General features: G+C 47.2%; 1 protein-coding gene across 2 annotated transcripts in view; it reads right to left on the reverse strand.

The window, feature by feature from the left end:
* Positions 1–25,820, reverse strand: part of PITX1 (paired like homeodomain 1) — a 50,091-nt gene that overhangs the window by 16,520 nt on the left and 7,751 nt on the right. Inside the window, exon 2 of one of the 2 annotated variants that reach the window (XM_084838936.1) lies at positions 179–328. In XM_084838936.1, coding sequence (XP_084695062.1) covers positions 179–323 — 145 coding nt within the window. In that variant the 5' untranslated portion in view covers positions 324–328. Of the gene's footprint in view, positions 1–178; positions 345–25,820 lie in introns of those variants that run through there. The other variant, XM_084838935.1, reaches the window with a different exon arrangement.

Here is a 25,820-nt window from a genome sequence, read left to right on the forward strand (position 1 = left end):
TAAGCTCTTTTCTTTTCTTCCAACTAAAATAACTTCTCCGATGGATCTTTCCTTGGTAGAGAAGGAAGGTCCTTTTCTGCAGACGTTACGTAACCCCCCCCCCCCCTCACACACACACACACACAACAGGGACACCGGCTACAGCCTCAACAACACATCTGGGCGGTCTCGATCTTACCTGGTACTTCGGTGTCTGAGGATTCGCTGGCCGAGTTCTCGATCGCTTCTCTGGCTTCGGAAGATCTCTGCAAATGGAAGCTGGAAGCCATGTCGTGGGAAGCCTGGGGAGGTCTCAAACTGTCGGGCAGTCTTTCCAAGTTCATCCCACCTTTAAAGGAATCCATAGCGAGAAGGAGGAGGAGAAGGAGAAGGCTCAGTCGTGGTCTGCTTCGGAAGCGACTGGGTGGGTTTGTGCGCGCGCGCGCGCGCGTGCTGTGTGGTGGTGGTGTTGTCCCTTTTTTTTTTTTTTAAGATAAAATACGATGATTATTATTCCACAGGGGCTGCTAGAAGCCTACTTTTTTAGCGCCACGGTCGCTGTTTTCCTCTTTAAATCCGCCCGGCTTTGGGAGGGGCTGGGCTCGCTGTCCGACAGGCGCCGCCAAGCCTCGAAGCGCGGCGGCTGCATAAGCGGGGAAGCGGCAGCGGGGCCCCCCTCCAGGCGAGTCGAGCGAGGCGGCTAGTTCCGAGGGAGAGAGGCTCGAGTGACCTGCCCGAGAGCGCCCGCCCGCAAGTTGCAGCGGAGCTCCGCCTCCTCCTCGCCTGCCTCCGGCCCCGCTCCCTCCTCCCCAAGGTTCAGAACCTCCCCGTCCTGCTGCCGGCTAAGAGATCGCGACCAGCGAGCGCTCTGCGCAGCCTAATGGAGCTGCCCTCAGACTCCCCGTCCGGGCAAGCGCGCTCCCGGGCGGGTGGCTCGGCGCATTTCTTAAAGAGACAGCGCCCTCTCCGAAGCCCGGAAGGATCTTCGCTCCCCAGTGGCTTCGCCCTCTCTCTCTCTCCCCGCTCGGCTTTGCTTTAAAGAATCCGGACTGCGGGAACGTCGCTCGTTTCCCCCGAGAAGCGCGTAGCCAATCAGATTGCACTCCTCTCTCTCCATCACTGCCTGCCTCCTTCCAGGATTTATGGTGCAATCCACGGTCCATTCCAATCAAGGGGACCTTCTGCCATTGACATCACCCGGGTGGGTGGGAAGTAGACCCCCCTCCCCGCCCGCATCCCACTCAAGGCTCAGTCCTCTGTGGAAACAAGTCCTGCCCAAAGTCTGCTCTACAGTTTTCCTCCCGGCCCGGGAAATGTTTGACATGGAGGCCACATGTCAAACACACCCACATTCTCCTGAAATCTATGGAAAAGCCCCACACTGCTTGCAGTGGCAGTTTGGAAGTCTCAGCGCCCACGCTCGAGTTCACTTCTGGGAGAACAGTTGCTTTCTAAGGCCTACAACCCTAAACTTACCTGTGAATGGATATAGTGCAGCTTAATTGCGAGTAAACCCGTGTATAGGATCGGCCTGCACGGCTTTTCATAACAATCCCACCATATTCATCATTAAGGCTGTGATTCCTGAACACACTTACCAGGGAGAAAGACATATTGAAGACAATCAGACTTACTTCCGAGTAAGCACGCTAGGATAGTGCTGGAAGGTGGACTTTCTCCATTATTTCATGGCTTGCATGTGAATGGAGGATTCTAACAAGCCAATCCAATGCCTGTTTACTCAGACGTATATCTCACTTTGCTCAATAGGACTTTATGGGTTGAATCCGGACTTAGTCATACTTAGAGTCGATCTATTGAAATCAATGAGGCTTAAATTAATCAAGAGCAATTTCACTCCCATTGAGTTCAGTGGGTCTACTCTGAGTATGACTAAGTCTGGATCCAACCCACTATGTGGATAGGACTGCATGCCTAAGGTGCATTCCTATACCTACTTATCCTGGGGTAACTGTTAATCTCAGTGGGTCTTCTGGTTAGATACTATAGGATCATGCTGTAAACTACTTTAGGGACAGGGGTGCGCTGCCGCTTATGGGGTGTAAGGCCAATGGAAATCAACATGATCGAAATCAATGGAGTTACTCTTGTATAATATATTTCTTATCAGTTTCCTGAAGCTGAGAGATCTCTTGCTTTCTCACACATCTCTTTAAAACAAACACATATTTAAAACTTATATCTAAAAGCCCCACTGAAAAACCAGTTACAGTAACCCTATCATCAGTGAGTTTTGAAGAAAGAGTAAATTAAACTTGACTGGAGCAATTTTTCAGGGAAACACAAACAACTCAAATACCTTAACATACATATACACAGAGGACATCTGCCATATACTGATTTTTATGACGGCATGGCGTGGAAACGGTGACTATAGGAAAGTTCTCAGTTTGTTACATATTTGATTCTACAGTGAAGGAGTTAGTCCAATGGCCTAGAATTTGGTAAGGGGAAAGACAATATGACAATACTATGTTTTCATGGGAAAACGGACTTGGCGTTTTCTCTGGCCATTTCTGGAGCCGTTGGCTTGGAGACCCCAGATGACTTTAATGCCCCTCCTTTCAATGGGTCTGTCTCAGAACTTTCGCTTGATTCCTCCAAGTCCAGCTGGAATTTTCCAAATGTGGGAGAAGGATTTTTAGGATTGAAAATATAGGCGATGCTACCCACACTTGTCTGGGGAGGCCACTCGTGAATGTGGTTGAACCTGGCGAGAGAGCACTTCGGTCCATTTAAATGTCGGCCCTATACTTTTGGGGTCGTTTTCACATGTGTCCCTTAAACTGGCTTTGCCTTCCTTTTATTCTCGCGGCTGGGATCGTCCATCAGATTAATGGATGGTTTTCGTTTGGTTTCATACAGTTCACAAGTGAAACTCCCCAGATTATCACCACGGGTCCTAAACAGGATTATCCTGATGAGGGTAAATGTCCATGAGGCTGCAGACCTGGGGAATTTCGCATGTGACTCTAAACTAGCATCACTTGGGAAACGTTTTAAGGATGATATTTAGGTTGCATCCCACGGGCCCTTAAATTCTAGTTTTTCAGGTTAACTGGGTGGATTGTTGGGATTACCCCAATCTGCAACGCACTCATGCCACAGAGCAGTGCCAACGACTTCACAAGAACTACTTGGTAAACTGGTTGTGGCGGATTATAGTCTCAAGTAATTCCCTTTGCTTCCGTAGCTTAAAACTGATCACCGGATTGCTTTAAAGTTTGTCTTCCGATTTCGCCCGATTTGCGGGACAAAACTTTTTCCTTAGGTTGGCTTATGCCGGGTGTGTGTGTGCGCGCGTGTGATTTTGGTGACTCCTTAATGAGTTTTTCCCCCCAGCTCCCAAGAGGCCAACCGCTGGACCTGATTGCTCACATGGCCACTGAATACTTAAAATTGGGGAGAGGCTCTTTCCCCTATTTCTGTTGCTTGCAAGATCTTGTCCAAGCTGGGCTGGATTTTGCATCGGTCTCAAAGACAGAAGAGAAAGCTTTTTGGCCCCATACACAGAAAGCAACCGCTCCACTTCCAGATCAACTGGAAGCCACGTTTGCCTGTTGAAGTTTTTATGCCCGGGGCCAGCTGGGTAGATGAGTTGTGGTTTGATCGCTACCTAACAATAATATCATAATATAATACATACCATTACTAGAGGTTTCAGTGGATGGCAATAAACCAGCAGGTAACTCTCACAGAGTCTAGTATTTATTGTTCCTCCACGTGACTATATAGATAACTGCTAGCGTTGGCGCGTATTAAATTCCGCATTCGTTTAGATATCTTCTCTTCTTGGACAAACTTGGGATGCAGAGATGTGTGCGTGTGTATATTCTGCGTCTAACGCCAAGGTATGTTTAGGATCGAGCCTTTCAATCTGCTCCCCATCCACCATCGCGAAGACATATTGATTAATTAGGATATGTATTGAATAATAAATATTGATAATAGTGTTATCGGGCATTGCTCTTCCCTACACGGTGTCTGTTTTAGATGGAATAAACATTTCAATAGAAATGCCTATTCAGGACGTTTAAGTGTGTGTGTGTGTGTGTGAACAACGTCAAAGGCAGGCGTGCTTTGGACTCTCTAGGTTGGATCCAGAATAAGCTAGTTGCCACTGAAATCAGTGGGACTTAAGTCATTACTAACTTGTCCCACTGATTTCAATGAGACCTAACTTCCACTAACAGTGCTATACTAACTACACCTGTCTAACGATACATGTCACAGCTAACTGTACATACTCTACTCAGAAGCAAGTCCATTGAATTCAATAGGGCCTACTCTCAGGTAATCCTCCATCTAGATCCAGCCCAGGGATGCCACTTTTACCAGATCCTAGTCAATTAATGTCCAGTAAAAAGGCAACCCTAAGCGCGCTGCCCTAGAAACCACTCCGTTTGAAAGCAAGCGGGAAGACTCGTCTCAAACGCAGATGATTTTTTTTCTTCCCGAAGGTCAGTCGCTTCCAAGATTTCGCTCGCTTGGCCTGAGGAGTGAGTATTTGAAGGACTCAGGTAGGCATATGCTCCTATACTCGACAGCTGCATTACACCAAGCTCAGGTCAGGAACAGAACCCTTTCTGTGCTGTTTCTAAAGGGGCCGCGGTGGGCCACACGTCAACTCACCGAATCATGGAAAAGATATCTAAGGGATCATCTTGCCCAGCCGGATTGAAAACACGTTCGCCTTGGCCTAATACGCTCCCCGAGGATCCGAAGAAACTCCTTGTCTGTCACTTTGGAACGCGGGCGCGGTGTCACCTTCAGACTCTTTACTGGGGGGCGGGGGGGGGGAGAAGTGCCATTGAATGGGTTTTTCCAGAAGAGAAAAACACCAAGAAGCCAGTTTCGGTTTAGCAAACTCCTTAAGTCCACGTTAATGATCCTGTTTTATCGCCCCTGCAGCATTCTCCCAATCTCCCTCCCCTCCCCCACTAAATGAGCGGAATGAAGACTGGAGAGTGGCCAGGTTGACTTTTCCGGAATGACTCCAGAGCAAATTACTTTTCGGAGAAGGCAGCGGTAAAGCTGACCCACTCCCCTGTCCAAATGGCATTTGAACGGGTTGCTCACACCTCTCCAGAAACCGCCACCATTCGAGAGCGAGACGCGTGCCCCCCCCCCCCCGCCCCGAACTTGCTTTCTAAGCCAGTGCGCCGAGGATTCGAGCCTGAATCCAACACCCGCGCGTTTCAGCTGGTTTAGGCTCGGATCCTAAACACACATCTTGTAAACACTATGTAAATCACAGGGACAAGCTTCCAGTGTGGTAGGGACCCCTGTGTCGTTGCTAGACAAGAGAACTCGGGACTGCCTTCTCCATATACAAATCCGTCGCTCCATAGGACAGACATAGGAATTCTGCGGTCTGTTCCAGGAACGCTCCGGAGTCAAGTGTCAAAGTCGGTTCAAGTGCCAAGAGACTTGAAAGTGGGTTGTCGCCACCAGAGTCTTGCTTGGGATCTGGGGCCGCCAAGTTAAGTGGGGAATAAAATCCAACCCATTTCTGCTTAAATCCACGTCTGCACATTGAGGTCAACAGGACCCAGCAGTTTGCATTTAGATCATTTGACGGAACCAATTTGGGGCTGTAAATAAATGTACAGTTTGCTCTTCCTTAGGCTCGGATTGAAACAGAATTGCATCTTAACGGTGCAACACTGCAACTTTGCGGAGCGGATCTGCTGAACCAAATGCCTTGTCAGTCACCCATATCCTCTGCCATCATAATCATTATGGGTTTCTGTTGATAAAACACAAGGATCTCGTTGTGGCTACCTGAGAGACACCCCAGCATCCCCCCCCCCCCGCTTTCAGTCTCAAATCTACGACCTCTGGACTTTAAAGCGACAAAATATTTGCCTGTGCTGATGTCAGAGACAAGGATACCAGTTTGTCTTGGGGGAGAAAACGGAACGATTCTCCTTGGAGTGGAGTTTTCCAGAAGAACACCCCCCCCCCTCCCGGAAGCCAGTTTCGGTTAGCAAACTCTCAAAGTCCATGGTTCTTTAACCCAGCTTTATTATCGCTCATCCAGCATCCTTCTAACTTGAAAAGCCTGGGTGGTAAAGGTGTGAAACGATAGCTGGTGATCTGAGCTCCACCATCGTAATGTGCCCTTTATGAACTTCATGAAATGCCCTTGTTTTTACAAAGGACTGGTCCTAAATTCAGAACATCCTGCCACACTGCTCCATACAGAATGGACCCAGAAACTGTACCACCGAACTTCACGTCAGAAGCCCGCAGAAAACACGAAAGGGCCTCTCTAATTTCCAAAACGAGCCGCTCCATAGAGCTGAACGGGTGTCCTCGTTTCAGAAGCCAGCAAGTTAGAGACCTTCAATCGCACCCCTCGTTCAGAATACTGCAACCTCCTGCAACAAGAAAATACTCTGACATTTTCTTAAAATCCTTTTGACCTCACAGCTTTCAATCCCCATCCCCGCACCTGCCAACGATAACACCTCATGCATGTGGCGAAATGGACTCTAGTCCATGAAAGAGAATGCCATGACAGATTTGTTAGTCTTTAAGGCGGGGGTGGACCGTCTTTTTGCCCCAGAGGGTCAGTCACATGCGGCTGCGGATGGGCAGTGAGGATGCATGCCTGCGGGCTTGGCCAAACCTGGCTGTGGGCGGGGCCTGGGCTGGTGGGTGGGGCCAGGGGCCTCCGTCAACCCTCCCCCTCCCCCCTCTCTCTCATACACACACACACACACGCACGCACACACATACACACACCCATTCACATTTTCACACACCAAACTCTTCGTTGTTGATGATGTTATCGAAAGAAGTATCTTTGGAAACATTTTACCCTCTCTCTTTCTGTCTTCAGCACATTAAAGGCACAATCCTATGGAAATTTAGACAGAAAAAAGTCCTACAACTCCCAGGATTCCCCAGCCAGATCGCATTGATACGGCTTTCCCCAGAGTAGCCCGATCAGTCTGTAGCAGCCTGCCTTCCCCAACCTGGTGCCCTCCAGAGGACTGTAGTGCCCTCCAGCGACTACAACTCCTATCATTCCTGACCATGCTGGCTGAGGCTGATGGAAGTTGTAGTCCAAAACATCTGGAGGGCACCAAGTTGAGGAAGGCTGGTAGCAGTCAGCGGGCCAAAAGGGCTGTGGAAACTTGGAAAACGAACTCCTTTCTTTGGGGTATGCGGTGCTTTTGGCGTAACTCTCTCGAATTCAATAAAGCCAGGGCTTACTCTACAATCCTGTACATCCTTACCTGGTAGTAAGTCCCAATGAAGTCAGTGGTCGTTACTTCTGAGTAGACATGTATAGGATCGCGCTCTTAATTGTGTCAGGGCTCAGCCCTGCTACAGAAACAAACTGAGTGTGCGAAATAACAAGAATGCCCCTGAGCATGTTCAGAGGGCCTTCTCCTCGCTTTTCAGCAACCACACAAAGCCTCCACCCACATGTAAGGTTGGGGGAGGCAGCTTCCGGGTCAGCGGATGTGGTTATTTCCATTTTGGAAATGAATACAGACCCAATAAATCGGCGCACTTTCTAACCTTTCCTCCTCGCTTATTATTTTTTAATTTAAATGTTATTAGATTCATTTATTTTTAATAGAGAGAACAAAAGAACACTACATTATGATCGGTGTGTTCAAGTTCTAAACGAGGTCAGCGCTCTCGCGATCTGCTCTCCCAGGATTAGGGGCGGTCCACTGAGAAGCAGAGGGCCTGCTTGCCTGTTCGTCGCTCTCCTTTTCCATTAGAAGTCTTCAGTGTTGAAATCACCCCCTTCCCTTCCCAGCCCAACGTCCAAAAGCCCCGGAAGAGGCAGATTTCGGCGTCCGGTGGCAGGTGGCAGCGCCCCCCCTTCGCCTGCCTGGCTGAAACTCAAGGAGGAAGGAACAGAGTGAAGCTTCCTCTCCCTGGTACGCATCTAACGTAAAACAAGGGAAGGTGGGCGGGCGGGTTGTTGGGGATGAAACCAGCAGAGGTTATGTTTTCTGAATTTTTGTAAACCGTCTTGGTTGGTCCCGGAAAGGCGGTATGAAGCAATAAATACATAGATATGCGGAGAAGGGAAAGGAAGCGGAGCGGCGACTCCAGTCCTAAGGATGCTACCTTGGATGGATCCACCCCCGTCCCCCGCCCCCCCAGAACGTGGCGCACCCCTGTTCGTCTGTATTTCAACAAGAGAAAGAGCATTGTAAAGACTGTCGCATTTACTGTGGCACAACCTTGTGTGGACTCGAGTCCACCACTTCATCAGATGCACTTCATCAGAAATGCGTTCCAGCTCACTCAAGCTCATGCCAGAATCCACGTGCTCGCCCGCAAGGTGCACCAAGAACTACTCTTCCTTGTTCTTGGACTGGACGGGACTGAATTCCTAGGCACTCAGAGGCGGATTGATGATGACGAGGGAGGCGGTCTCAAGATGAAACCGGTTTGGTTTTCTGCTGCCAGGTGCAGCAGATGTGCAAATGTGGCATTTTCTCCAAGAAATTTGGCATTTCCCAAGAGTTTCTCACCCGGATCCTAAGCACACCATTAGATAGGCGCTGGACGGAACAGAGACGTGGCAGGATGACAGACTCCACTCAGAAGAAAGTTCTGCTGATTTTCAGTCGGTGAGACCTAGACTTAGGCATAGAGCAGACCCCTTGAAATCAATGGGATTTAAGTTAGCTCAAACCTATGTCTCATTGATTTCAAGCGGTCTGCTCTAAGCACGACTATGTCTGTACTCAACCCAATAGGTCTTGAGGGTGCTGTTGCTCTCAGGTCTGCTTGTGGGCTTCCCCTAAGCATCTGGCTGGCAGCTCTGCGAATAAAATGTTGGACTAGATGGGCCTTCGGTCTGATCCAGCAGTGCTCTTATGTTCCGGCGCTACATTGTATTCCTTTCGGCGCCAGGTGAAGACCTTTTTATTTTCCCAGGCATTTTAGCTTTCTAAATTTTTATCTTTGCTGTTTTAAATCTGTATTTTAAACTCCTGCACTGCTGCTAGGTTTTATTGTGGTTGTATTGTTATAGTGTGGTTTTAATGCTCTGTATATTTTAAATTGTTTTATTGTGTGTTGCTTGGATTTAATTTTTGTGAACCGCCCAGAGAGCTTCGGCTATTGGGCGGTATAGAAATGAAATAAATAAATAAAATAAATAAAATAAATAAGGTTGAGGCACCGACCTCACAATTTCACTGCGATCTGCAGTCCGAGCCTGTGCATACATTTACTCAGAAACAAGCCCTGCTGAGTTCAATGGGACTCACTCATGTGGCCATTATCAGCCTTTGCCCGAAACACCCTGTAAGGTTTTTACTTTTAATGTAGCGGATTGCATTTCTATGCATCAGGCTCCGAGGGCAGGAGAGCAGTTGCTCTCAGGCTCAAGTGTATATCAAGGAGGCCAAGTCGCTTTATCTCTTACACAGAAAAACCCTTCATGTAGTCAGGAACAGTGGTGCAGCTAGGGCTGGATCTTGGGGCCAAAGTCCGGGCCTCCCAAATGACCATCCAGAGAGCAGCAGGTGATGAGGGCAGTCGAAGCAAAGGCCATTTTATCCCTGTAGTCATGGTGGTGCTATGGTTTAAATGAGCTTAAAATGCAAAACTGCACATGTTCAGAGTATTATTTTTTTTTAAATCGGGGGGGGGGCAAACAGTTTTGTTGTTGTCGTTCTAACATATCAGGAATGTAGAAGCAGTTGCAAAGCATGACATGGGCACGTGTGTGTGAAATGTTAGCAGTGCATTTCACAGCCCAAGTAATGCACATGGTATAGAGATGGCCACCAATTTGGATGGCTTTAATGGCCCAAAGACCTAGCATTTTTGCAGTCAGCAAAATACCCATGCATGTGATTGTAACACGCAGAACCTGGTGTAATGGCTGTCATGAGATCTCATCTGAATTAAGAGCTGGAGCAAACTGTTCAAACCTCATCTTATTCCCAGCCTTGCACACTGGGTGGCCACAGGACTGCTGCTGCATGTTCCTGTTATCAGACCCTATCTTGCCCGAAGGAGACAACACTAGAAAAGCTTACACAGCCCCTGACACCAATTCAACGCGGTAGGTGTCAATGGAGATAGCTCAAGCACTCCGACAAAAGAATAAGTGACTTGCAGCACCTGCAAAGCAGGCCTTGGGCTATGCATATGTGGTGTATTCAGAAAGGAAGGTTAACTAGCAGAGGTCTATAATCTTTTCACCCTCAAGTGATAAGAAGGAATACAGGAAATTCTTAGAGAGGGGTGTGAGCAACAGGTTTGATTAACAACTCTGGATCAAAGCGCAATCCTTCTTCAGCGTCTTCCTCCCACCACCTAAGCAGCAGATCCTGTCAATACTGACGAAAGAGTTACGGTCCTGGAAAGATGGCCATACTTTCTCAGACAAGCCCTTGTATTAAATCTGAAACTTCTAGACATTTCCTAGCATTAGAACGCAATTCAGAACAATCTTTCCCAGCCTGGTTCCCTTCAGACATTTTGGACTACCGCCCCCAGCATTCCTAACCGTTGGCCATGCTGGCTGGATCTGATGGGAGTTCAAAACTTCTGGAGGGCACTAGTTAGAGAAGAGTGATTTAGAACATCTACCCTGGGCAAAGACACTGCCAGAAACAACTGCGTCTGGAGCCCCATTCTTATGAACGTTGTCACACTGAACACATTTTCAAGCTTGTAGTCTGATCAACACAGCCCAGGTATGTTAAATATTAGAGGGATATCCTCCACAGTTAGGATTATTTCACTCTCATATTAAACACACACAGTACATGAAAGCAAGTGCCACTGAAAGTATGCAGTCGCAAAATTTGAGGCACCAATGGCCTGACTTGGTATGAGGCAGCTTCCTATGGTCTAATATTCACTGTACGTCATAGTCATATTCTTAAGGGTTTAATTAACATTTGCCTGAAATAAATACTGATGAAGTCTAGAGGAAAGGCTTCCCAGTGAATGTACTTATAACGGCCCTCTAAGTCAATTTGTTTAAATCCAGATTGTTCTTTTTCTTTTCATTGGGGTGTGAATTGAAATATGCCTATACAGCAACATCTCCCAACCAGGTGCCCTCCAGATGTGTTGGACCACAGCTCCCATCACCCTTAGCCAGCCAGCCAGATGGCGATGATGGGACCTGTATTCCAACACATCTAGAGAGCTCCAGAAGGCTGAGGCTGCTATAAACAGGTTTATTCAGACATGTCCCACTGAATTCAAGGAGACTTACTCCTAAGCAAGTGTGAACAGGACTGCAGCCTGGAGCCACCATGTTTAAACATGAGGTATATTGCAAAATCTTCTTTAAAAAAATCCCAGTCTCCAATAAATGTCTAAAGTGGAGAGCTACAAATCATTTACTGCAATGCAAACTTCAACAGGCTTCACTGAAACTACCACAGAACAAGTAATGACACTTTGAAGTTTCTTTTCTTGGGGGTGGAGGAAACCCATAACTAATTTTTTCACTGAATGTAAAACAAAGGAGCTGAATTGCAGGATGTGATCAGCACATCCTGCGTGGGTGGCAGGAGTCTGTCCCATGTGTGGCAAAGGAGAGAGGGCCTGCAATAGCGGTAAAGCAAGGGTAGGCAACATGGTGCCCTCTACGTTTTTGCACTACAACTCCCAACAGCCCCAGCCAGCATGGCCAATAGTAAGGGATTATGGGAATTGTAATCCAAACTGTCTGGACAGCATGGGGTTGCCTACCACTGTTGTAGGTGGAACAGGGAATTTGGTTTGGGCAGGTACAAAGGACAAGGAAACCACCTGCAGCCCAAATTCCATCATCTTTACACTTATTCAAAAGTGACCATAGCGAATACCTTTATTACATTACAACAGCATCATTGCAAAATAAAGAAAACTTTTGAATTCAGCAGAACTCTTTGTCAGGCTGGAGGTTAAGTAAAAAATAAAATAAAAACAAAAGAGGACGAGAGAGAAAGATGTTGGGCATTATGAAAAAGCCCCAGTTTGTTACAAAGTGCTGCAGACTGGGATTCTCTCATCATCTTTTTCTCAACACCACCACCACCTTTCCGGCTTTTTTTGCCTGACATCTAGTTTAGGGAAGAGTTCTGCTGAAGTTGAAAGCTTGTGGCCTTTTAGTAGGTCTTAATAAAGGTACTGGGGAGGGGACAGTGATAGAGCATATACTTTGCATGCAGAGGCCCATGGTTCATTCTTCAGCATTTCTTGCTAAAAAAGATCTCAGTAGACATGGGGAAAACCTCTGTTGGAGAACTTGTGCATTAGCTGTGAGACTAATAGTTTCTGCTTCCTTGGCTTTTAACATCAATAGGCTTTCATTCCTAGGTTCCTTCGATAAGCAGCTGTCTGTCAAAAAGTGGTGGAGTATGGCTTTCTATAAATTGCAGTTTCTGGATTACAGACATAAATCTGATCTAATTTTTTTTTAAGTCTTCCCCAAAGGATCCTGGGAACTTTAGCTTTACTGTGAGAATGCATCTATAGAAATTGTTCCCAGGCTTCCTTATTGAACTGCAATTCCCACAATTCCTTGAGGAGGGGAGGTATGACAGTGGGAAAACTTCAATTTCCTAGAACAGGGGGAGAGAGAGAGAGAGAGAAAAGAATCAAGAAAATGTTGAGTTGTTCCTTTCTCCCTCAACAGTTTCTCTAGGGAAGCTTTCCCAACCTGGTCCCCCCCCCCCCAATGTTTTGGACTTTGACTCCTAACAGCCCCAGGCAGCATGGTCAATGGGCAAGAATGCTGGGAAATATAGTCCAAAACATGTGGAGAGCACTAGGGTGGGGACAGGTGTTCTGGCGCTTTTAAAACCTTTCACAGCGCATTGTACTGTAGCCCCACAAAAGAAGCAAAGGCTTTGGTTAAAAGAGCATTGCTGTATTTATTTATATTATTTCTTAACCATCTTTCATAGAAAGTATTCCAGGGTTGTATGGAAAAGTGTGAATAAAAATATTCACACAAGCATCTAAATGCAATATAATAAAAACGGCATATGACCGTAACAGAATACAGCAACCAATTAAGCGGAATAAAAATAGACTAAAGGTGCAATCCTATGCATGTTTAGACAGAAATAGGTCCTACAACTTCCAGCATCCCCCACCCAGCATGGGGGATTGCACCCTAAAACATAGGGGATTGCACTCTTCCTCAAGCTGGTGCCCTTCAGATGTTTTGGACTTCTACTCCCATCAGCCCCAGGCAGCATGACCAATGATCAAGACTGCTGGGAGACATAGTCCAAAATATCTGGAGGATACCAGGTCGGGGAAGGGTGGAGTAAAGCACAATAACAGAGTGAGATTTCCTGCAAAATGCCTGGGTAACTAGAAAGGTCTTAATCTGGCCCTGAAAAGACTGCAGTTTTTGGTGTTCCAAAGCTGAGGTGCCACTGCAGAACAAGCTCTCTCCTTTGTGAAAATACATAATGCGCCTCTGCTAAAGAGGTTATTCAGAGAAGAGCCTCTACAGAAGATCTTAAGACCCAGGCAGGCTGGTCAGGGCCACTCAGAGGGTTTATGGGGTCTGAGGCAGATGTAGGGGGTGGCAGGGGGGTCCCCAACCTTACCAGGCCCATGCGAGGGGCTGTGGTGAGCAATGTGGCATGGCTGTGGCCAGTGATCTGCACAGGAGCTGAGGTAGGAAGGCCTTGCTTTGCAGGGGTCCAGGGCAAAGTCTGCCATTGCCCCACTCCCTGGGCAGGGCTGAGGCTGCTAATATGCTACAATGCAGGCTGCTGACCTTTCTGACAATGCTGGCAGTTTTTTCTTCAGATTCAGTACTGGAAGATTGATCGTCCTGGTGGAATCTGATCTTTTAGCTAGTCAAGGTAATTCTGCTTTCTTTAAGTGATCCACTGCGCTCCCTTTCAAAAGTCACTAGCTCAAGGAAGAACAAACTTCCAGAGGCTACGGACTGATTCTTTAAAATCATGACCAATAGGATCCGATGGCAAAAAAACCCTGGCCTTATTGTAGAATTGCTGCACTTTCCCAACCAATTTAAACCAATACCAACCATGTATCTTGTAGCACAAGACTCTTAGTTTTATTTGCTGCAACACAGACGAACATGGCTGACCCTCTGAAAATTGTTACAATTTCCCAAGATACCTTGGGAATTGTAGTCTTGTAAGGTGGCTAGGCATTTCTTTCATCAGCAGAACTACAGTCCCCAGAGTACATTGCAGGAAGCCGTGACTTTTAAGACGAGAATACATAGTATCTCTAAACACACGTTTCTGTAGGAGCGAGCGACCAAGGATTTTCGCTTGTCCGAAGATCCTCAGCGAATTCGGGCGGTACCCGAGTGCCAAACGGGACGATCCAGCCATTTCTTGTCCTTCTAGTTGCCACCCGACCGACTTCGCGTTGGCGGCCTGAACACTTTATATGTAAAAACCCTTTCCTCATCTCTAAACAATGGGTAAAATCCAACATAAGCCCTACTTGCATACATTGCATACATACTTGGAGAATGCATACATTTGAGGGATAAATGTAGCAGTCCATGAGAACGCTTTCCAGGCAAATAATAGTCCCATTCGGGAGAGGGGGGGTGTCTAACATCGCGATCCTGAACATCTTGTCTATTTATGACCTTTCTACGTAAGTAAGCTGCACTGGATGAAATCGACAATATTTCAAATAAATGCCTTGGGGAGGGCAGAGGTGTTGAACAGACACTGGGTAAAATCCAATGTAACTCCTGCTTAGAGTAGACCCATTGAAATGAATGAGTCTTCAGTTTGCCATGAATAATTTAAATCCCATTCATTCCAATGGGTCTACTCTAAGCAGGAGTTACATTGGATTTTACCCAGTGTCTGCTCAACACCTCTGCCCTCCCCAAGGCATTTATTTGAAATATTGTCGATTTCATCCAGTGCAGCTTACTTACGTAGAAAGGTCATAAATAGACAAGATGTTCAGGATCGCGATGTTAGACACCCCCCCTCTCCCGAATGGGACTATTATTTGCCTGGAAAGCGTTCTCATTGACTGCTACATTTATCCCTCAAATGTATGCATTCTCCAAATAATCCACTTCTTGAAAAGAGTTACCCCTTCTCTTTTCACTGTAGAGAAATCGATGTGAAAGATGCAAGATCTAGTCTGTGAAATCCTCAAATCCCCAGCAGCCAGGGATACAGATATATTGGGAAGGGGTGGGGGTGTCTGCTATGCTATAGGCCCATTGACTTTAATAGGCCCATATGTCAAGTGGACAATGGTTTCATCGAGTGGAAAAGCTATGGGTAAAACCCAACAGTTCTTCCTTAGAACTGAAATGACCGGGGCTTATGTTAGTCATGACTAACGTAAGTTCCATTCCTTTCGATGGGTCTACTCTAAGCAGAACTTCAGTTGGATTTTACCCTTTATTTTGAACTGGGTTCCTTTTACCCTCTCCAGTGGCACGTGAAGGCGGCCGGTCTCGGGAGATGGGTTATATCGCTGAAACGCCAGATCCTGTTGTTTGCCCCCCCTCCCTTAAAGGAGAGGCGCCCACAATCGGCCTCTCGCCAAATCGCACCGAAAGGGTCCCAACAACCAAGCCGGTGCCGGGCTCCCGTTTTCCCTCCTGGCGCCTTTCAAATTGATCCGTGTCAGCAGCATCTCATGTTTTCCGAGTGCGGAGGGGCAGCCGGAGGCGGCAGCAGCCTGGAACCAGAGGGACTCGCTTTCTCTCCTCTCCGAGCTGTCAAGAGTTACGCAGCCTTTTCCATCGCGCGGAGAGGGAGAGGGAGATCCGGGCTTTCCATGAAACCTCCCGTCGGAGCCTCGGGTTTGTGGCTTGGAGGAAATGTCCAAACCAAACAGCAGCGCGACCGCCGTCGGCTGGTTAGCAGCTTTAGCAGAGTGCCGTAGAGCTAGCCTGCAATTGTCACCCCGACCAATCCCTGCAGCCCTCGCCAGCAAAGCGGAGCTGGACTGGAGCTTCGCAGCCGAGCGAGCAGCGAGCCAGGAAGTGGCCGCGGGTTCGAATCTCGCAGACGCGGCCTCGCTCCCCCCCCCCCCATAGTCAGACTGATCTACCTAACGGGGTTGTTGTAACAGGGAACGCATATTACACGTTACCAGCACCGATCCCCAACGTTTTTTACTCGGGAGAGAGTCTTTGGCTTTCCCTGGAACCCGCTTCCAGGTAAGCCTGCCTAATGTCCTGGCTTTATTTGCGGGCATCCCGAAACCTTTTACTCGCAAGTAAGCCCCGCTGATTTCATTGGGATTTCTCTTCCAAGTAATCATGACTGCGATTACAGGATTTCACCGGGTGACAGTGCGATCCTATGTATGTCTACTCTGAAGTAAATCCCACTGCGTTCCATGGGACGTACTCCCAGGTTAAGTAGGCACGGGATTGCAGTTATTGTTGTTATTTTCATTTCTATGCCGCCCCATAGCCAAAGCTGTCTGGGCGGTTCACAACAATTCATTAAAAATGCAACATTAGCATTGCAGAATACAAGTTTAACGGGCCTATTTATTTATTTGATTAAAAACGATGTACATTATCCTGCCTTCCCATATATATATGTGTGTGTGTGTGTGTGTGTGTGTACTCTCATGCTATTTTCTTTGTGTGAGAATCCAGCGAGGTTGTAGCTCTTACGTGTTGTGAAATGCGTTTCATCCACCAGTGGGAATATCGCAATCGTTCAGACAGAAGAGCGGACAAACAGATTTGCAAGTAAGTAAGGTGTCAAATGATTGGGAAGTATGCCCAGCCACACAGGATCTCTGTTTTAATTAGGCGTGATGGTGGCCGTGTAAAGCGTAAGCGTGTGGGATTTGGGATGTCTGCGAAGGAGTGGCCACAGATTATTCCCAGTCTGACTTTACCGTATGTGGTAGTGCTCTCATTCCAGACCACAAGGAACACCTCATCCACGTTAGCGACATTTTACCGGCAGAATATAAAATCGCAAGCTTACGCCTAGTTATTCTTGCATATGTGTACTACGTATCCAACCATAACTGATGAAAAGCTTGAACTCAAAGTGCGTTTTTATTGCCTCGCCCCTCCCGGGTTATTTTTATTCATCCTTAATTAAATGCTCTTTCTCCCCTACGTATTACTTTACATTAAGAAACTGTAAATGGAGACGTGATGTCACCAGAGTCTTTTAATGAATGGCCCTGACGTCACAGGCTAAAAATTAATCCCCTGTCCAGTGGAAGTTCAACCTTGACTTCTTCAGTCTAATTTATTCAGTCTGATTTGTTCTATGAACCCGGTGCCGTCCAGATGTTGCTGATTTCAACTCCCTGCATTCCTGACCATTGGCCATGCTGGCTGGGGCTGATGGGAGTTGAAGTCCAAAACATCTGGAGGGCACCAGGTTGGGGAAGGCTGTTCTATGGCATGAACCGAACGTTAAAGGTCAGGAAACCCATCCTGGCTGGGGAATGCTGAGAATTGCAGGACTTTTTCCCTGTTTAAACATGCATAGGATTGCACTCCTAGTTTGATTTTCATTTTCCGCTCTGAATTTCATACAAACGTCTTACACGAAGGTGTGTAGACTGGTGCCACTTTGTTGTGCGGTTGCTGTTTGGTTATTATATATACAGTAACAACTATAAAACAACTGTAGGCTTTGGGCACCATTTCCTTGATGAAAAGGCTGGTATAAATCAAATAAATATATTAGACCAAGGTGGGGGAGTGGGCGAGAGATGTAGGGCCCATATTTAGTGAAGAGGTTTTAAGAGGTTTTGGACACAATCCTATGCATGTTTAACTATGCATAGGATTGCGGCCTTTGGGAAGTTGTCGGACAGATGAACAGAAGGAGGGGGAGAGAAGGATGGCAGTGAACCTGGACAAGGACTCCGGAGGGCAGGGAACGAGAAGGAAACGGGCACAGTAGCTGTGGTGGCTGATGTCCAGGATTTGAGCCTGCACATCAGTGAAGGCGGACTAAAGACGGTGAAGTGATACTGCAGGAGCGGGACTTGGAGAATCCTAACCTGGGGGGCGGGGTGGTGGTGGAGGGAGGTGTATCAGGTTGTATTTTAATAGCGCCTTCCCTGTTGAAGGCTTCAAACCGATGCACACTCAGTGGAGATTCTCTTCTGCGAAACGTGCTTAGGATCGTGCTTAGGATCGTGCTTAGGATCGTGCTCCACCTAGCAAAGAGAAATGCTAAGAAAAGATTTCGGATGCAATCCGATTCACGGTTACGTGGGAGCAAGTCTCAATGATGGAATACCGAGCGAATTCCTTCCAAGAAAACAGCCGCAGGCTGGGCTTCTGATCTATGTTTACATGGAAGTAGATTCTCTTGAAATCCATGCAGGTCTTCCTTTGGAGTAAATGTATTTAGATCGGGGCTGAAGGATGGCTGAGCATTAATTAATAATAACCACAGTAATCGCCGGTTTATCTCGGTTGGGGCTGGACACAGGTTTGGGGAACAGGCTGAAAACAACGCAACACATGGCAACAACATACGCGCTCAAGCTGATTTCCCAAACAGTTAAGCCAGAACACTTGGGTTGTGCAGTTTATGCAGCTCCAGTCACATCGGCATAAAACAATTAACCAGTCCCTTTTTACCAGATTGTGGGTCAGAGCCATACAAAGGTCAGTGGAACTCTGTTCTAGTTTTCCTTAGAGGTTGAGGTTTGTTTGCTTTAAGAAATTCCTGTAACCTTCCTACTGAAAACCAAAATTACTCTGATTAACTATTTACTTCCCACACCTACCACGTTATAAGTAATATCTCAAACATTTTAATGCCGGCACCTTTCTCTTGACTAAATTGCACATGGGAGGAAGTATTTTTATTTTTAGGAACTTACATTCATGTAATGTTCTTAGGGTCCGGTATTAAACGTGTCCCCAGAAGCAATGCATATCTGTAGATGATTTCCAACAATGATACCAAGAAAGAGGGTCCTCAAATATTAAGTTAGGTTGCAATCCTATACACACTTACTGGGAGTAAATTGCATTGAACTCAATGGAACTTACTTCTGAGTAGACGTACATAGGATTGCGCTCCAAAGTTGCAGTCAAACACACTTACTGGGACGTAAACCCGTTGAACACAGAGGGACTTACTGATGAGTAAAATGCATAGGATTGTGCTGTAATTAAACTTACTTGGAAGTAAGTGACATTGGGATCCATAAGACTTACTTTCTTGCCCGTGCCTGGGATCAGACTGAAAGACACTCCATTATAGGGAACTACTCAGATTAAAATCTGATTTTTAATACAAGTAGAATTGATGCCCAAATTTCGAATCTCCAGGTTCTTTGTTTTAATTTATTAATGATGGTTAAAGAGACATCCAGAAATTAATTCTAAGGGGACTTAATTCATAGTGAGTGTGTTTGGCATGGAGTACCTTGATCCTGTGACAACGGGACCACACCGTTTTAAAATCCAAGCCGTGGTCCAGACCTTGTTAGTTTCACGGGACAACAGAACAGAGCTATGAAAATCTCCGTTGGGAAATTGACTAAACTCCCTCCCGACTTTCCCTACATGGAGGACAGGGTCAAATGTGACAAGAAACCATTCCCAAACGCCTACAATTCCATGGGAAGAAAAATAGGTGTGAGTGGGGCTCTGAAAATGTGCTCCAGATAGGAAGCATCTGTTCACAACAAACGCAGGAAGGTTGAAATGTGACTGTAAATCAAACTTCCTACCTGGCCATCAATCAATCGATAAAAAAACAAAAACAAAACAGAAGGCGATACCAAGGCATTCTACCTTTCAAACGTGCAGAACAATCGTGGGAGGTAGTGGTTTAAAAGCGGTATGCGTGAAATATGCTTTGGGTTTGTGCATGCTGCTGCTCTGTGTCCAAATAGTGCCATCGGAATGGTTGCAAAGATGTTTCCCCCACCTCCTCTTTAAAAGGATCTGTGTGTAAGAAAAAGACCAAGCGCCTTCTTCTTCTTGAAAAGGCTGGCAACCCGATCCTATACATGTTCCGACAAGGTATTTTCCTTTTGTAGCAGCCAAGTTCTCAAATATGTGCTAATCTTCAAACTAGCAGCCCCATTGGGGTTAGAGTGTGGAGAGCTCTTGGAATGCTACCGCAGAACTCAGACTGAAATTCAGCGGAGGTTTTCGTAAAGCCCGCCGACTTCCAGAACGGATCACTCCCCAATCATATTTTCACCTCGAAGTGTGTGTGTGTTAAACGTGGTAGTTGCTGCTTAAAGAAGCTGTCTGTCTGTCTGTCTGTCTGTCTGTCTGTCTGTCTATCTATCTATCTATCTATCTTTAACTGTCCGATCCACCGACCAGTTAAGCCACAATAAATAGCTGATTACTGCAACTGTTGTTATGCACCATTTTAAAACTGACTTGGACTTAGCCTGCATCACGCCCAGACGCAACTGACTTCTAAAGCCACCAGGCAGCCCAATGTTGGACTCTCCACCCCCCCCCCCGCCCAGTTCCCCCGGGCGGATTTTGTGCAGGTTTATTAGTGCTAAACAGACTCGTGTTTCGCCGATAAATTATTGAAAATCGTTAAACTGTAAGTGACACCGTTTCCTCTCAAATTCCAAAGGAAAACCCTGTTATAATGAACTAGTATTTTTTTAAGGCACGTTGACATGGAAGGCAGGTTCCTAGGGCATCTCCAACGTTTATGCACGGCAGTTTTCTTTCTTTCTTTCTTTCTTTCGAATTGTTTTCATAGACTTTTCAGTAAGATTGGGGTTCCCCTGTCGGTCCACCCTGATTCCAATGGGGCAAAGCGTTGGTCGGCCACGTGAACCTCAAGCGTACAGGACAGGGAACGCTGGTCTGGAGACATCCTAGACGCCCGGAAGAGGGCCGAGAGCAATCAACGGCTGATGCCATCGATCGACCTTAAAGAGGTGGATTTAAATGGGACTTGAACTGGACCCCGGGCCCGTCCACTCGCGCAAAGCATTCTGTGCCCGGGCTGGGCGTCCCCCACGCCCTAGCGAGGAGTCTTGTGCTGTCCAGAAAACAGGCACAGTACAATCGAAATTTCATAAGTCCCTTTGGTTTCAGTGAGAAACTCTCCTGCAGGACACCAGGATACTCTGAAAGTGCACAACTTACAACGGATCGTGCCCAAACTGCTTTACTTATTAACGCTGCAGCCTTATGGACACTTGTTTGGGAGTAAAATCCATCGAATTCAGTGGGACTTCGTTTCGTCCGAATAAATATGCATAGGATCGGCCTGCGAACGTGTCCAAACGAGGTCAGTTGGTTAATGAAGGAGCGCACACGCACACGCTGGAAAGACAGAGCCATGGGGGAAGGCTTAGGGCAGCCTTCAATAACCTGGTGCCCTCCAGACTTCAGCATCCATCATCCCCAGCCGGATGGCCAATGGTCGAGAATGCTGGGGGCTGTAGTCCCAAACATCTGGAAGGCACCAGGTTGGGGAAGGCTGGCTTACAGTTTAATCCTATGCATGTATACTCAGAAGTAAGCCATGGGGCATGTTGCCGCGTATACAGAATTGTAACTTTCGACAATTTCATCTTGCGGCGGATCCAGGCATCCTGCGGGTTGATGAAACCGAGACAGCGTTCTCCATCGCTTCCACTGGTAGACCAGTCCAGAGTATAGAGCACACCCAGGATTCCGGCCAGGAGACACATGATTCTTGATTCCTTATCCTGAAATAAGGGGCCGGGGCCGGTCCCCCCCCCCCCCGCCCCTCCGTCAGCATCATGAGCTAGAGCCCATTGTGTGCTGCATACCTAAGCAAAGACGCTCTAAGACTTCTGAGGGAAATGTGTAACTGCTTTATCAGAGGACAATGAAGCGTTGTGTGGCGTTGAATAATGCACCCATTCTCTCCTCTTCCAGACAACAAAAGAAGGAACAATGGTCTTTTCCAGCTCTAGGGGGGAGATAAGTTCTATCTGAATAGACGTACTAGGGCAGGGCATTGCTTTCCGTGAGGGCAATATATGCTTCTTCCAACGGTACGACTAGGGAAGAAGGGAGAGGGGAACAGAGAAGATGGAAGGGAAGAGGGGGAAATACAAACTGAAAGGCAGGATAAATCACTGAACTGCACATGAGTTGGCCCAAATGATTTAATTCTCTATTAGGAACTGTCTGTACACTTTAAATTAAGCCCGTTGGTTGATATTCATAATATTATACAGTGCCCTCAACGTTCTGCGAGTTACATACACAAAAAAGGGATAAAGGAATAAATAAATAAATAAATAAATAAGATCCTTCCCTGAGTACCTTAGGGTGCAATGCTATGCATGTTTAGAAAGAAAAAAGTTCCACAACTCCCAGAATTCTCCAGACATTCCCCATACTGGCTGGGGAATTCTGGGAGTTGTAGGACTTTTTTCTGTCTAATCATGCATAGGATTGTGCCTTTACAGTCTAAATGTTGACGGTGGGAAGTCAAGTGAGGAAAAGGACAGGAAGCCTTCGAACCCTTCGGCCCTTGCTGAATTTACTAGGACTTCTGCACAGGGAAAGATACATAGGATCGGTATACTCCTTAACTTACTGGTTTAGAACAGCAGCCTTGATTTTAATGTTGTATTTTCTCATAGGAAAAGCTGTCATATCCTGCTGTTCAAAAGTAAGTCCATTTAGCCCATGGTAAAATCATCTGCAACATCCTGGGGTAAACGATTCACTGATTGCACCCATAATCTTAAGACTGTGGGTCTCCAGATGTTGTTGGGCTACAGATCCCATAATTCCTTGCCATTGGCCATGCTGGTTGGGGCAGATGGCAGTTGGAGTCCAACATTATCGGGTGGCCCTTTAGATGTGGGGCACGATCCACTTTAAATCCCATTTATTTTAATAGCAGAATTAGACACATACCTAACTGCACGATCCTATGCATATTCACTCAGCCTCAGGTCCCGTTGAACTCAGTGAGTGCTTACTCCCTAGTAAATTTGCTTAGAATTCCACTGAACGCCTCTCCTGACCTTAGCATTAAATTGTAAACAAATCATTCTCCTCCTCCCCATTTTTTTGGCCATGAGTTAACGCTTAATATTTTACTGATTTTCCTATCTGTTATATTTACATATAACCTCGCATAGATTTGTATCTGTGGAAATCCTCCTCCGTCCTTAATATTTTATACTTAACCTCCGTAGTGTTATATGTTTTGTACACTTTTTGTTTCTGCATATATTTTTCTTAAGCCTTTTTTGGGCGGGAGAGGTACAGATCTATGTCTATTTCAGGGTTGCCCACAGACAACACATACAGCATCACGTTAAATGGCAGTACTGGATTTAAACCGACTAAATTCAAACCGGTTTAAAGCCGAATTCGGATTAACTAGTTTTTTACTGTTATACACGCACACACGGTTACAACTGCAGGATGCAAATAATGCAATTATGGAAATCTACAATAATACACTCTGACGTTGTAGAACACGATCCGATTTATATGCAGGGTATGTACCAACTGAGAGAGGCACGCGCAGAAGTTGTTGATCTTAGGTTATTTAAACATGAAGTCTCCCACGACCATGTGGTTTAAATGCAAGCGCTCACACAGAAGAACACAGAACTCAAGCACCAGGTCTCGCAGGAGAGGTGAGCGGCACACCACCCACACCCCACTGAAGGCGAAAACTCACAGAGGTTGGTCATGGCTCTTGGCTGTGCCTACAGGTACTTAAATGAGCCCATATAAAAACAACAGCAACAACTTCACATCCGACGCCACAGAGCCGAAGGACGCCCCCCTCCCCCCACCTTCGCAACCGACGAAACCGCACAAAACAACAACTCCTCCCGCACACACATTCTCTGCAGATCCACAGCGCCTTCTTTCACCAGCAGCCGGCCACAAAGAGAGAAGCGGAGTCCGATCTTATCCACTTTTGGAAAGAAGCCCGCCCCCCCCCCGCCCCCGAGACCAACGGGATTTTCTCCCCAACTAGCTTGCATAGGATTGCAGCTCAGAGCGACGATGAAACAGGTTAAAAGCAAAGGGAACTCTCCCATTCCCGACCTCCTTCAAGCTGCGATTGATAGCTGATCCGTGGAAATAGGTTCTATTCACTGGGGCGCGGGCGGGTGGGTAGGGCTTTTTAAATTTTTTAATGTGTAGGTCAGATCGGGGCGGAAGTCCCACTGAAGCCTTGAGTGCCATTTTTGGTGGAAAGCCGGAGTACAATTCAAACCAAATCAATAAAGAAGCCGGCTGAATGAATATCCGAATGTTAAGCTCCTCTGCTGGAAAGGGAAGTGAATTTAGGATGGGGGATGACATCGAATCTGTGAGGCTGTGGAGTAAGGAGGTCATGAATGGGCCGCGCAAGATTCCCAAATGGCCTGCAACCGACTTGCGTGGCAAAACGAGCGTGTGTTGTGTCTATCGAAGTCCGATCTATTTTAACGGCGCCTATCAGGACGGCTCCTCTTTATCCCACTTGCCCAGAGTCCTCACAGCGAACTGCCTTCGAATCTCCCCTGGAAGGCACAGATCCCCTCAACTCAAGACCGCTTCTCAGACGGTCCCCGCCCCCACCGCCGCCACTGGCCCCTGGACTAAAAGGCGGCTGATGCGAAAGGGAGATCGACGCCCTTCCCCCTGGAAGCGAATCCATCACTTTCGGCGGCGTGGGCGGATTTTTCGCGGGGGGGAGTGGGGAGGGAGAGTCCCGTGCAGAGCGCCCAGTCCCGTGTCTACTCGAGGCACCCCTAAGCGTCCGCCATCGCGACAGCAGTCCGGGGGCAGGCTGATTTTATAAAGCATTTTATATTTTACGTGGGGCAATAAGACAGCTCCATGAGCCGTTTGCTAATAAATAAAGAAGGAAATAAATAAATAAAAACCAATCCCCGACGGCGGAGGTGCCAAGGCAAAGGGGCGCGCAAGGCCTGGCGCTGGAAGGCATCCTAAGGAACAAGAAAGGGCCTCTTTCGATAGGATCGCGCTTCTTTGGGTTCGGGACCTCCGAAGCAGCCCCCCCCCCCCGACAGGATTGTATGGAGGGGATAAACTGAACGCAGAGCTAAACCGCCAGAGCGATTTGCTTGGTGTGTGGGGAGAAAGAACCAGCGACAGAAGACCGCGGGTCAGTTTCCTTCCCTCGGAGGCTTTCAAGTCCAGAGGGCGATCCCTAGTCAGCTACCCGCCACTGCATGGTAATCGCCACTGCCAAGTTAACGGGGCCCCAAACAGGGACCAGCACTTCGCGGGTATTCCAGAGGTCCAAGAACAGAAGGCAGGCACCAGTGCTTGAGCGCTCAGGAGCAGAACGTGGACAGTTACAGGGGCTCCTTGTCACCCCCCTCAACCCCCCCCAAAACAAAAAACGAGGGACATTTTTCCTCTTGCGCGTGTACAAAGCTAGCAGCAAGATCGAAACATGCGAGAAAGGCTCATCTCCTTCCTCATTAAACCCAATGGACGTTTCAAATCGAACGATCAACTCGAAGATACGGCATTCAGGAACTCCCCCAAGCCCGTCATTAAGGTCCATTAAAAAATCGGACCGCGGAGCCCCCCCCCCCAATCTCCTTCTAGCTTTGCCTCGATACCTTTGCTTGGCAAAAGCTCTGCTTTAGCCCCATCAGGGTCTCTTTCCGTGTCCCCTTTTAAAATAACAGCGACACACTCCTACGAATTTGCTTGGGAGGTGGGTCTGCAAAATTGCCCCTGGGCGATCTATTTATTCAAGTGACATTCCAGTTTTGAGCTCCAGAAGTGGGTAAATTCAACCTAGAAACTCCAGATTAGTTCAATAAATGGGCGTGGACCACCTAGCCTTTCTCTCTCTCTCCCCCTCCCCCAAATACTCACTCTGTCTGCCTGTCTCATTCAGACATGGCAAAAGGCACCCTCTCTCTGG

Source organism: Heloderma suspectum, chromosome 2 (assembly GCF_057233095.1).
Source record: "Heloderma suspectum isolate Gila_16-S chromosome 2, 16-S_ref, whole genome shotgun sequence".
Classification (NCBI taxonomy): Eukaryota; Metazoa; Chordata; class Lepidosauria; order Squamata; family Helodermatidae; genus Heloderma; species Heloderma suspectum.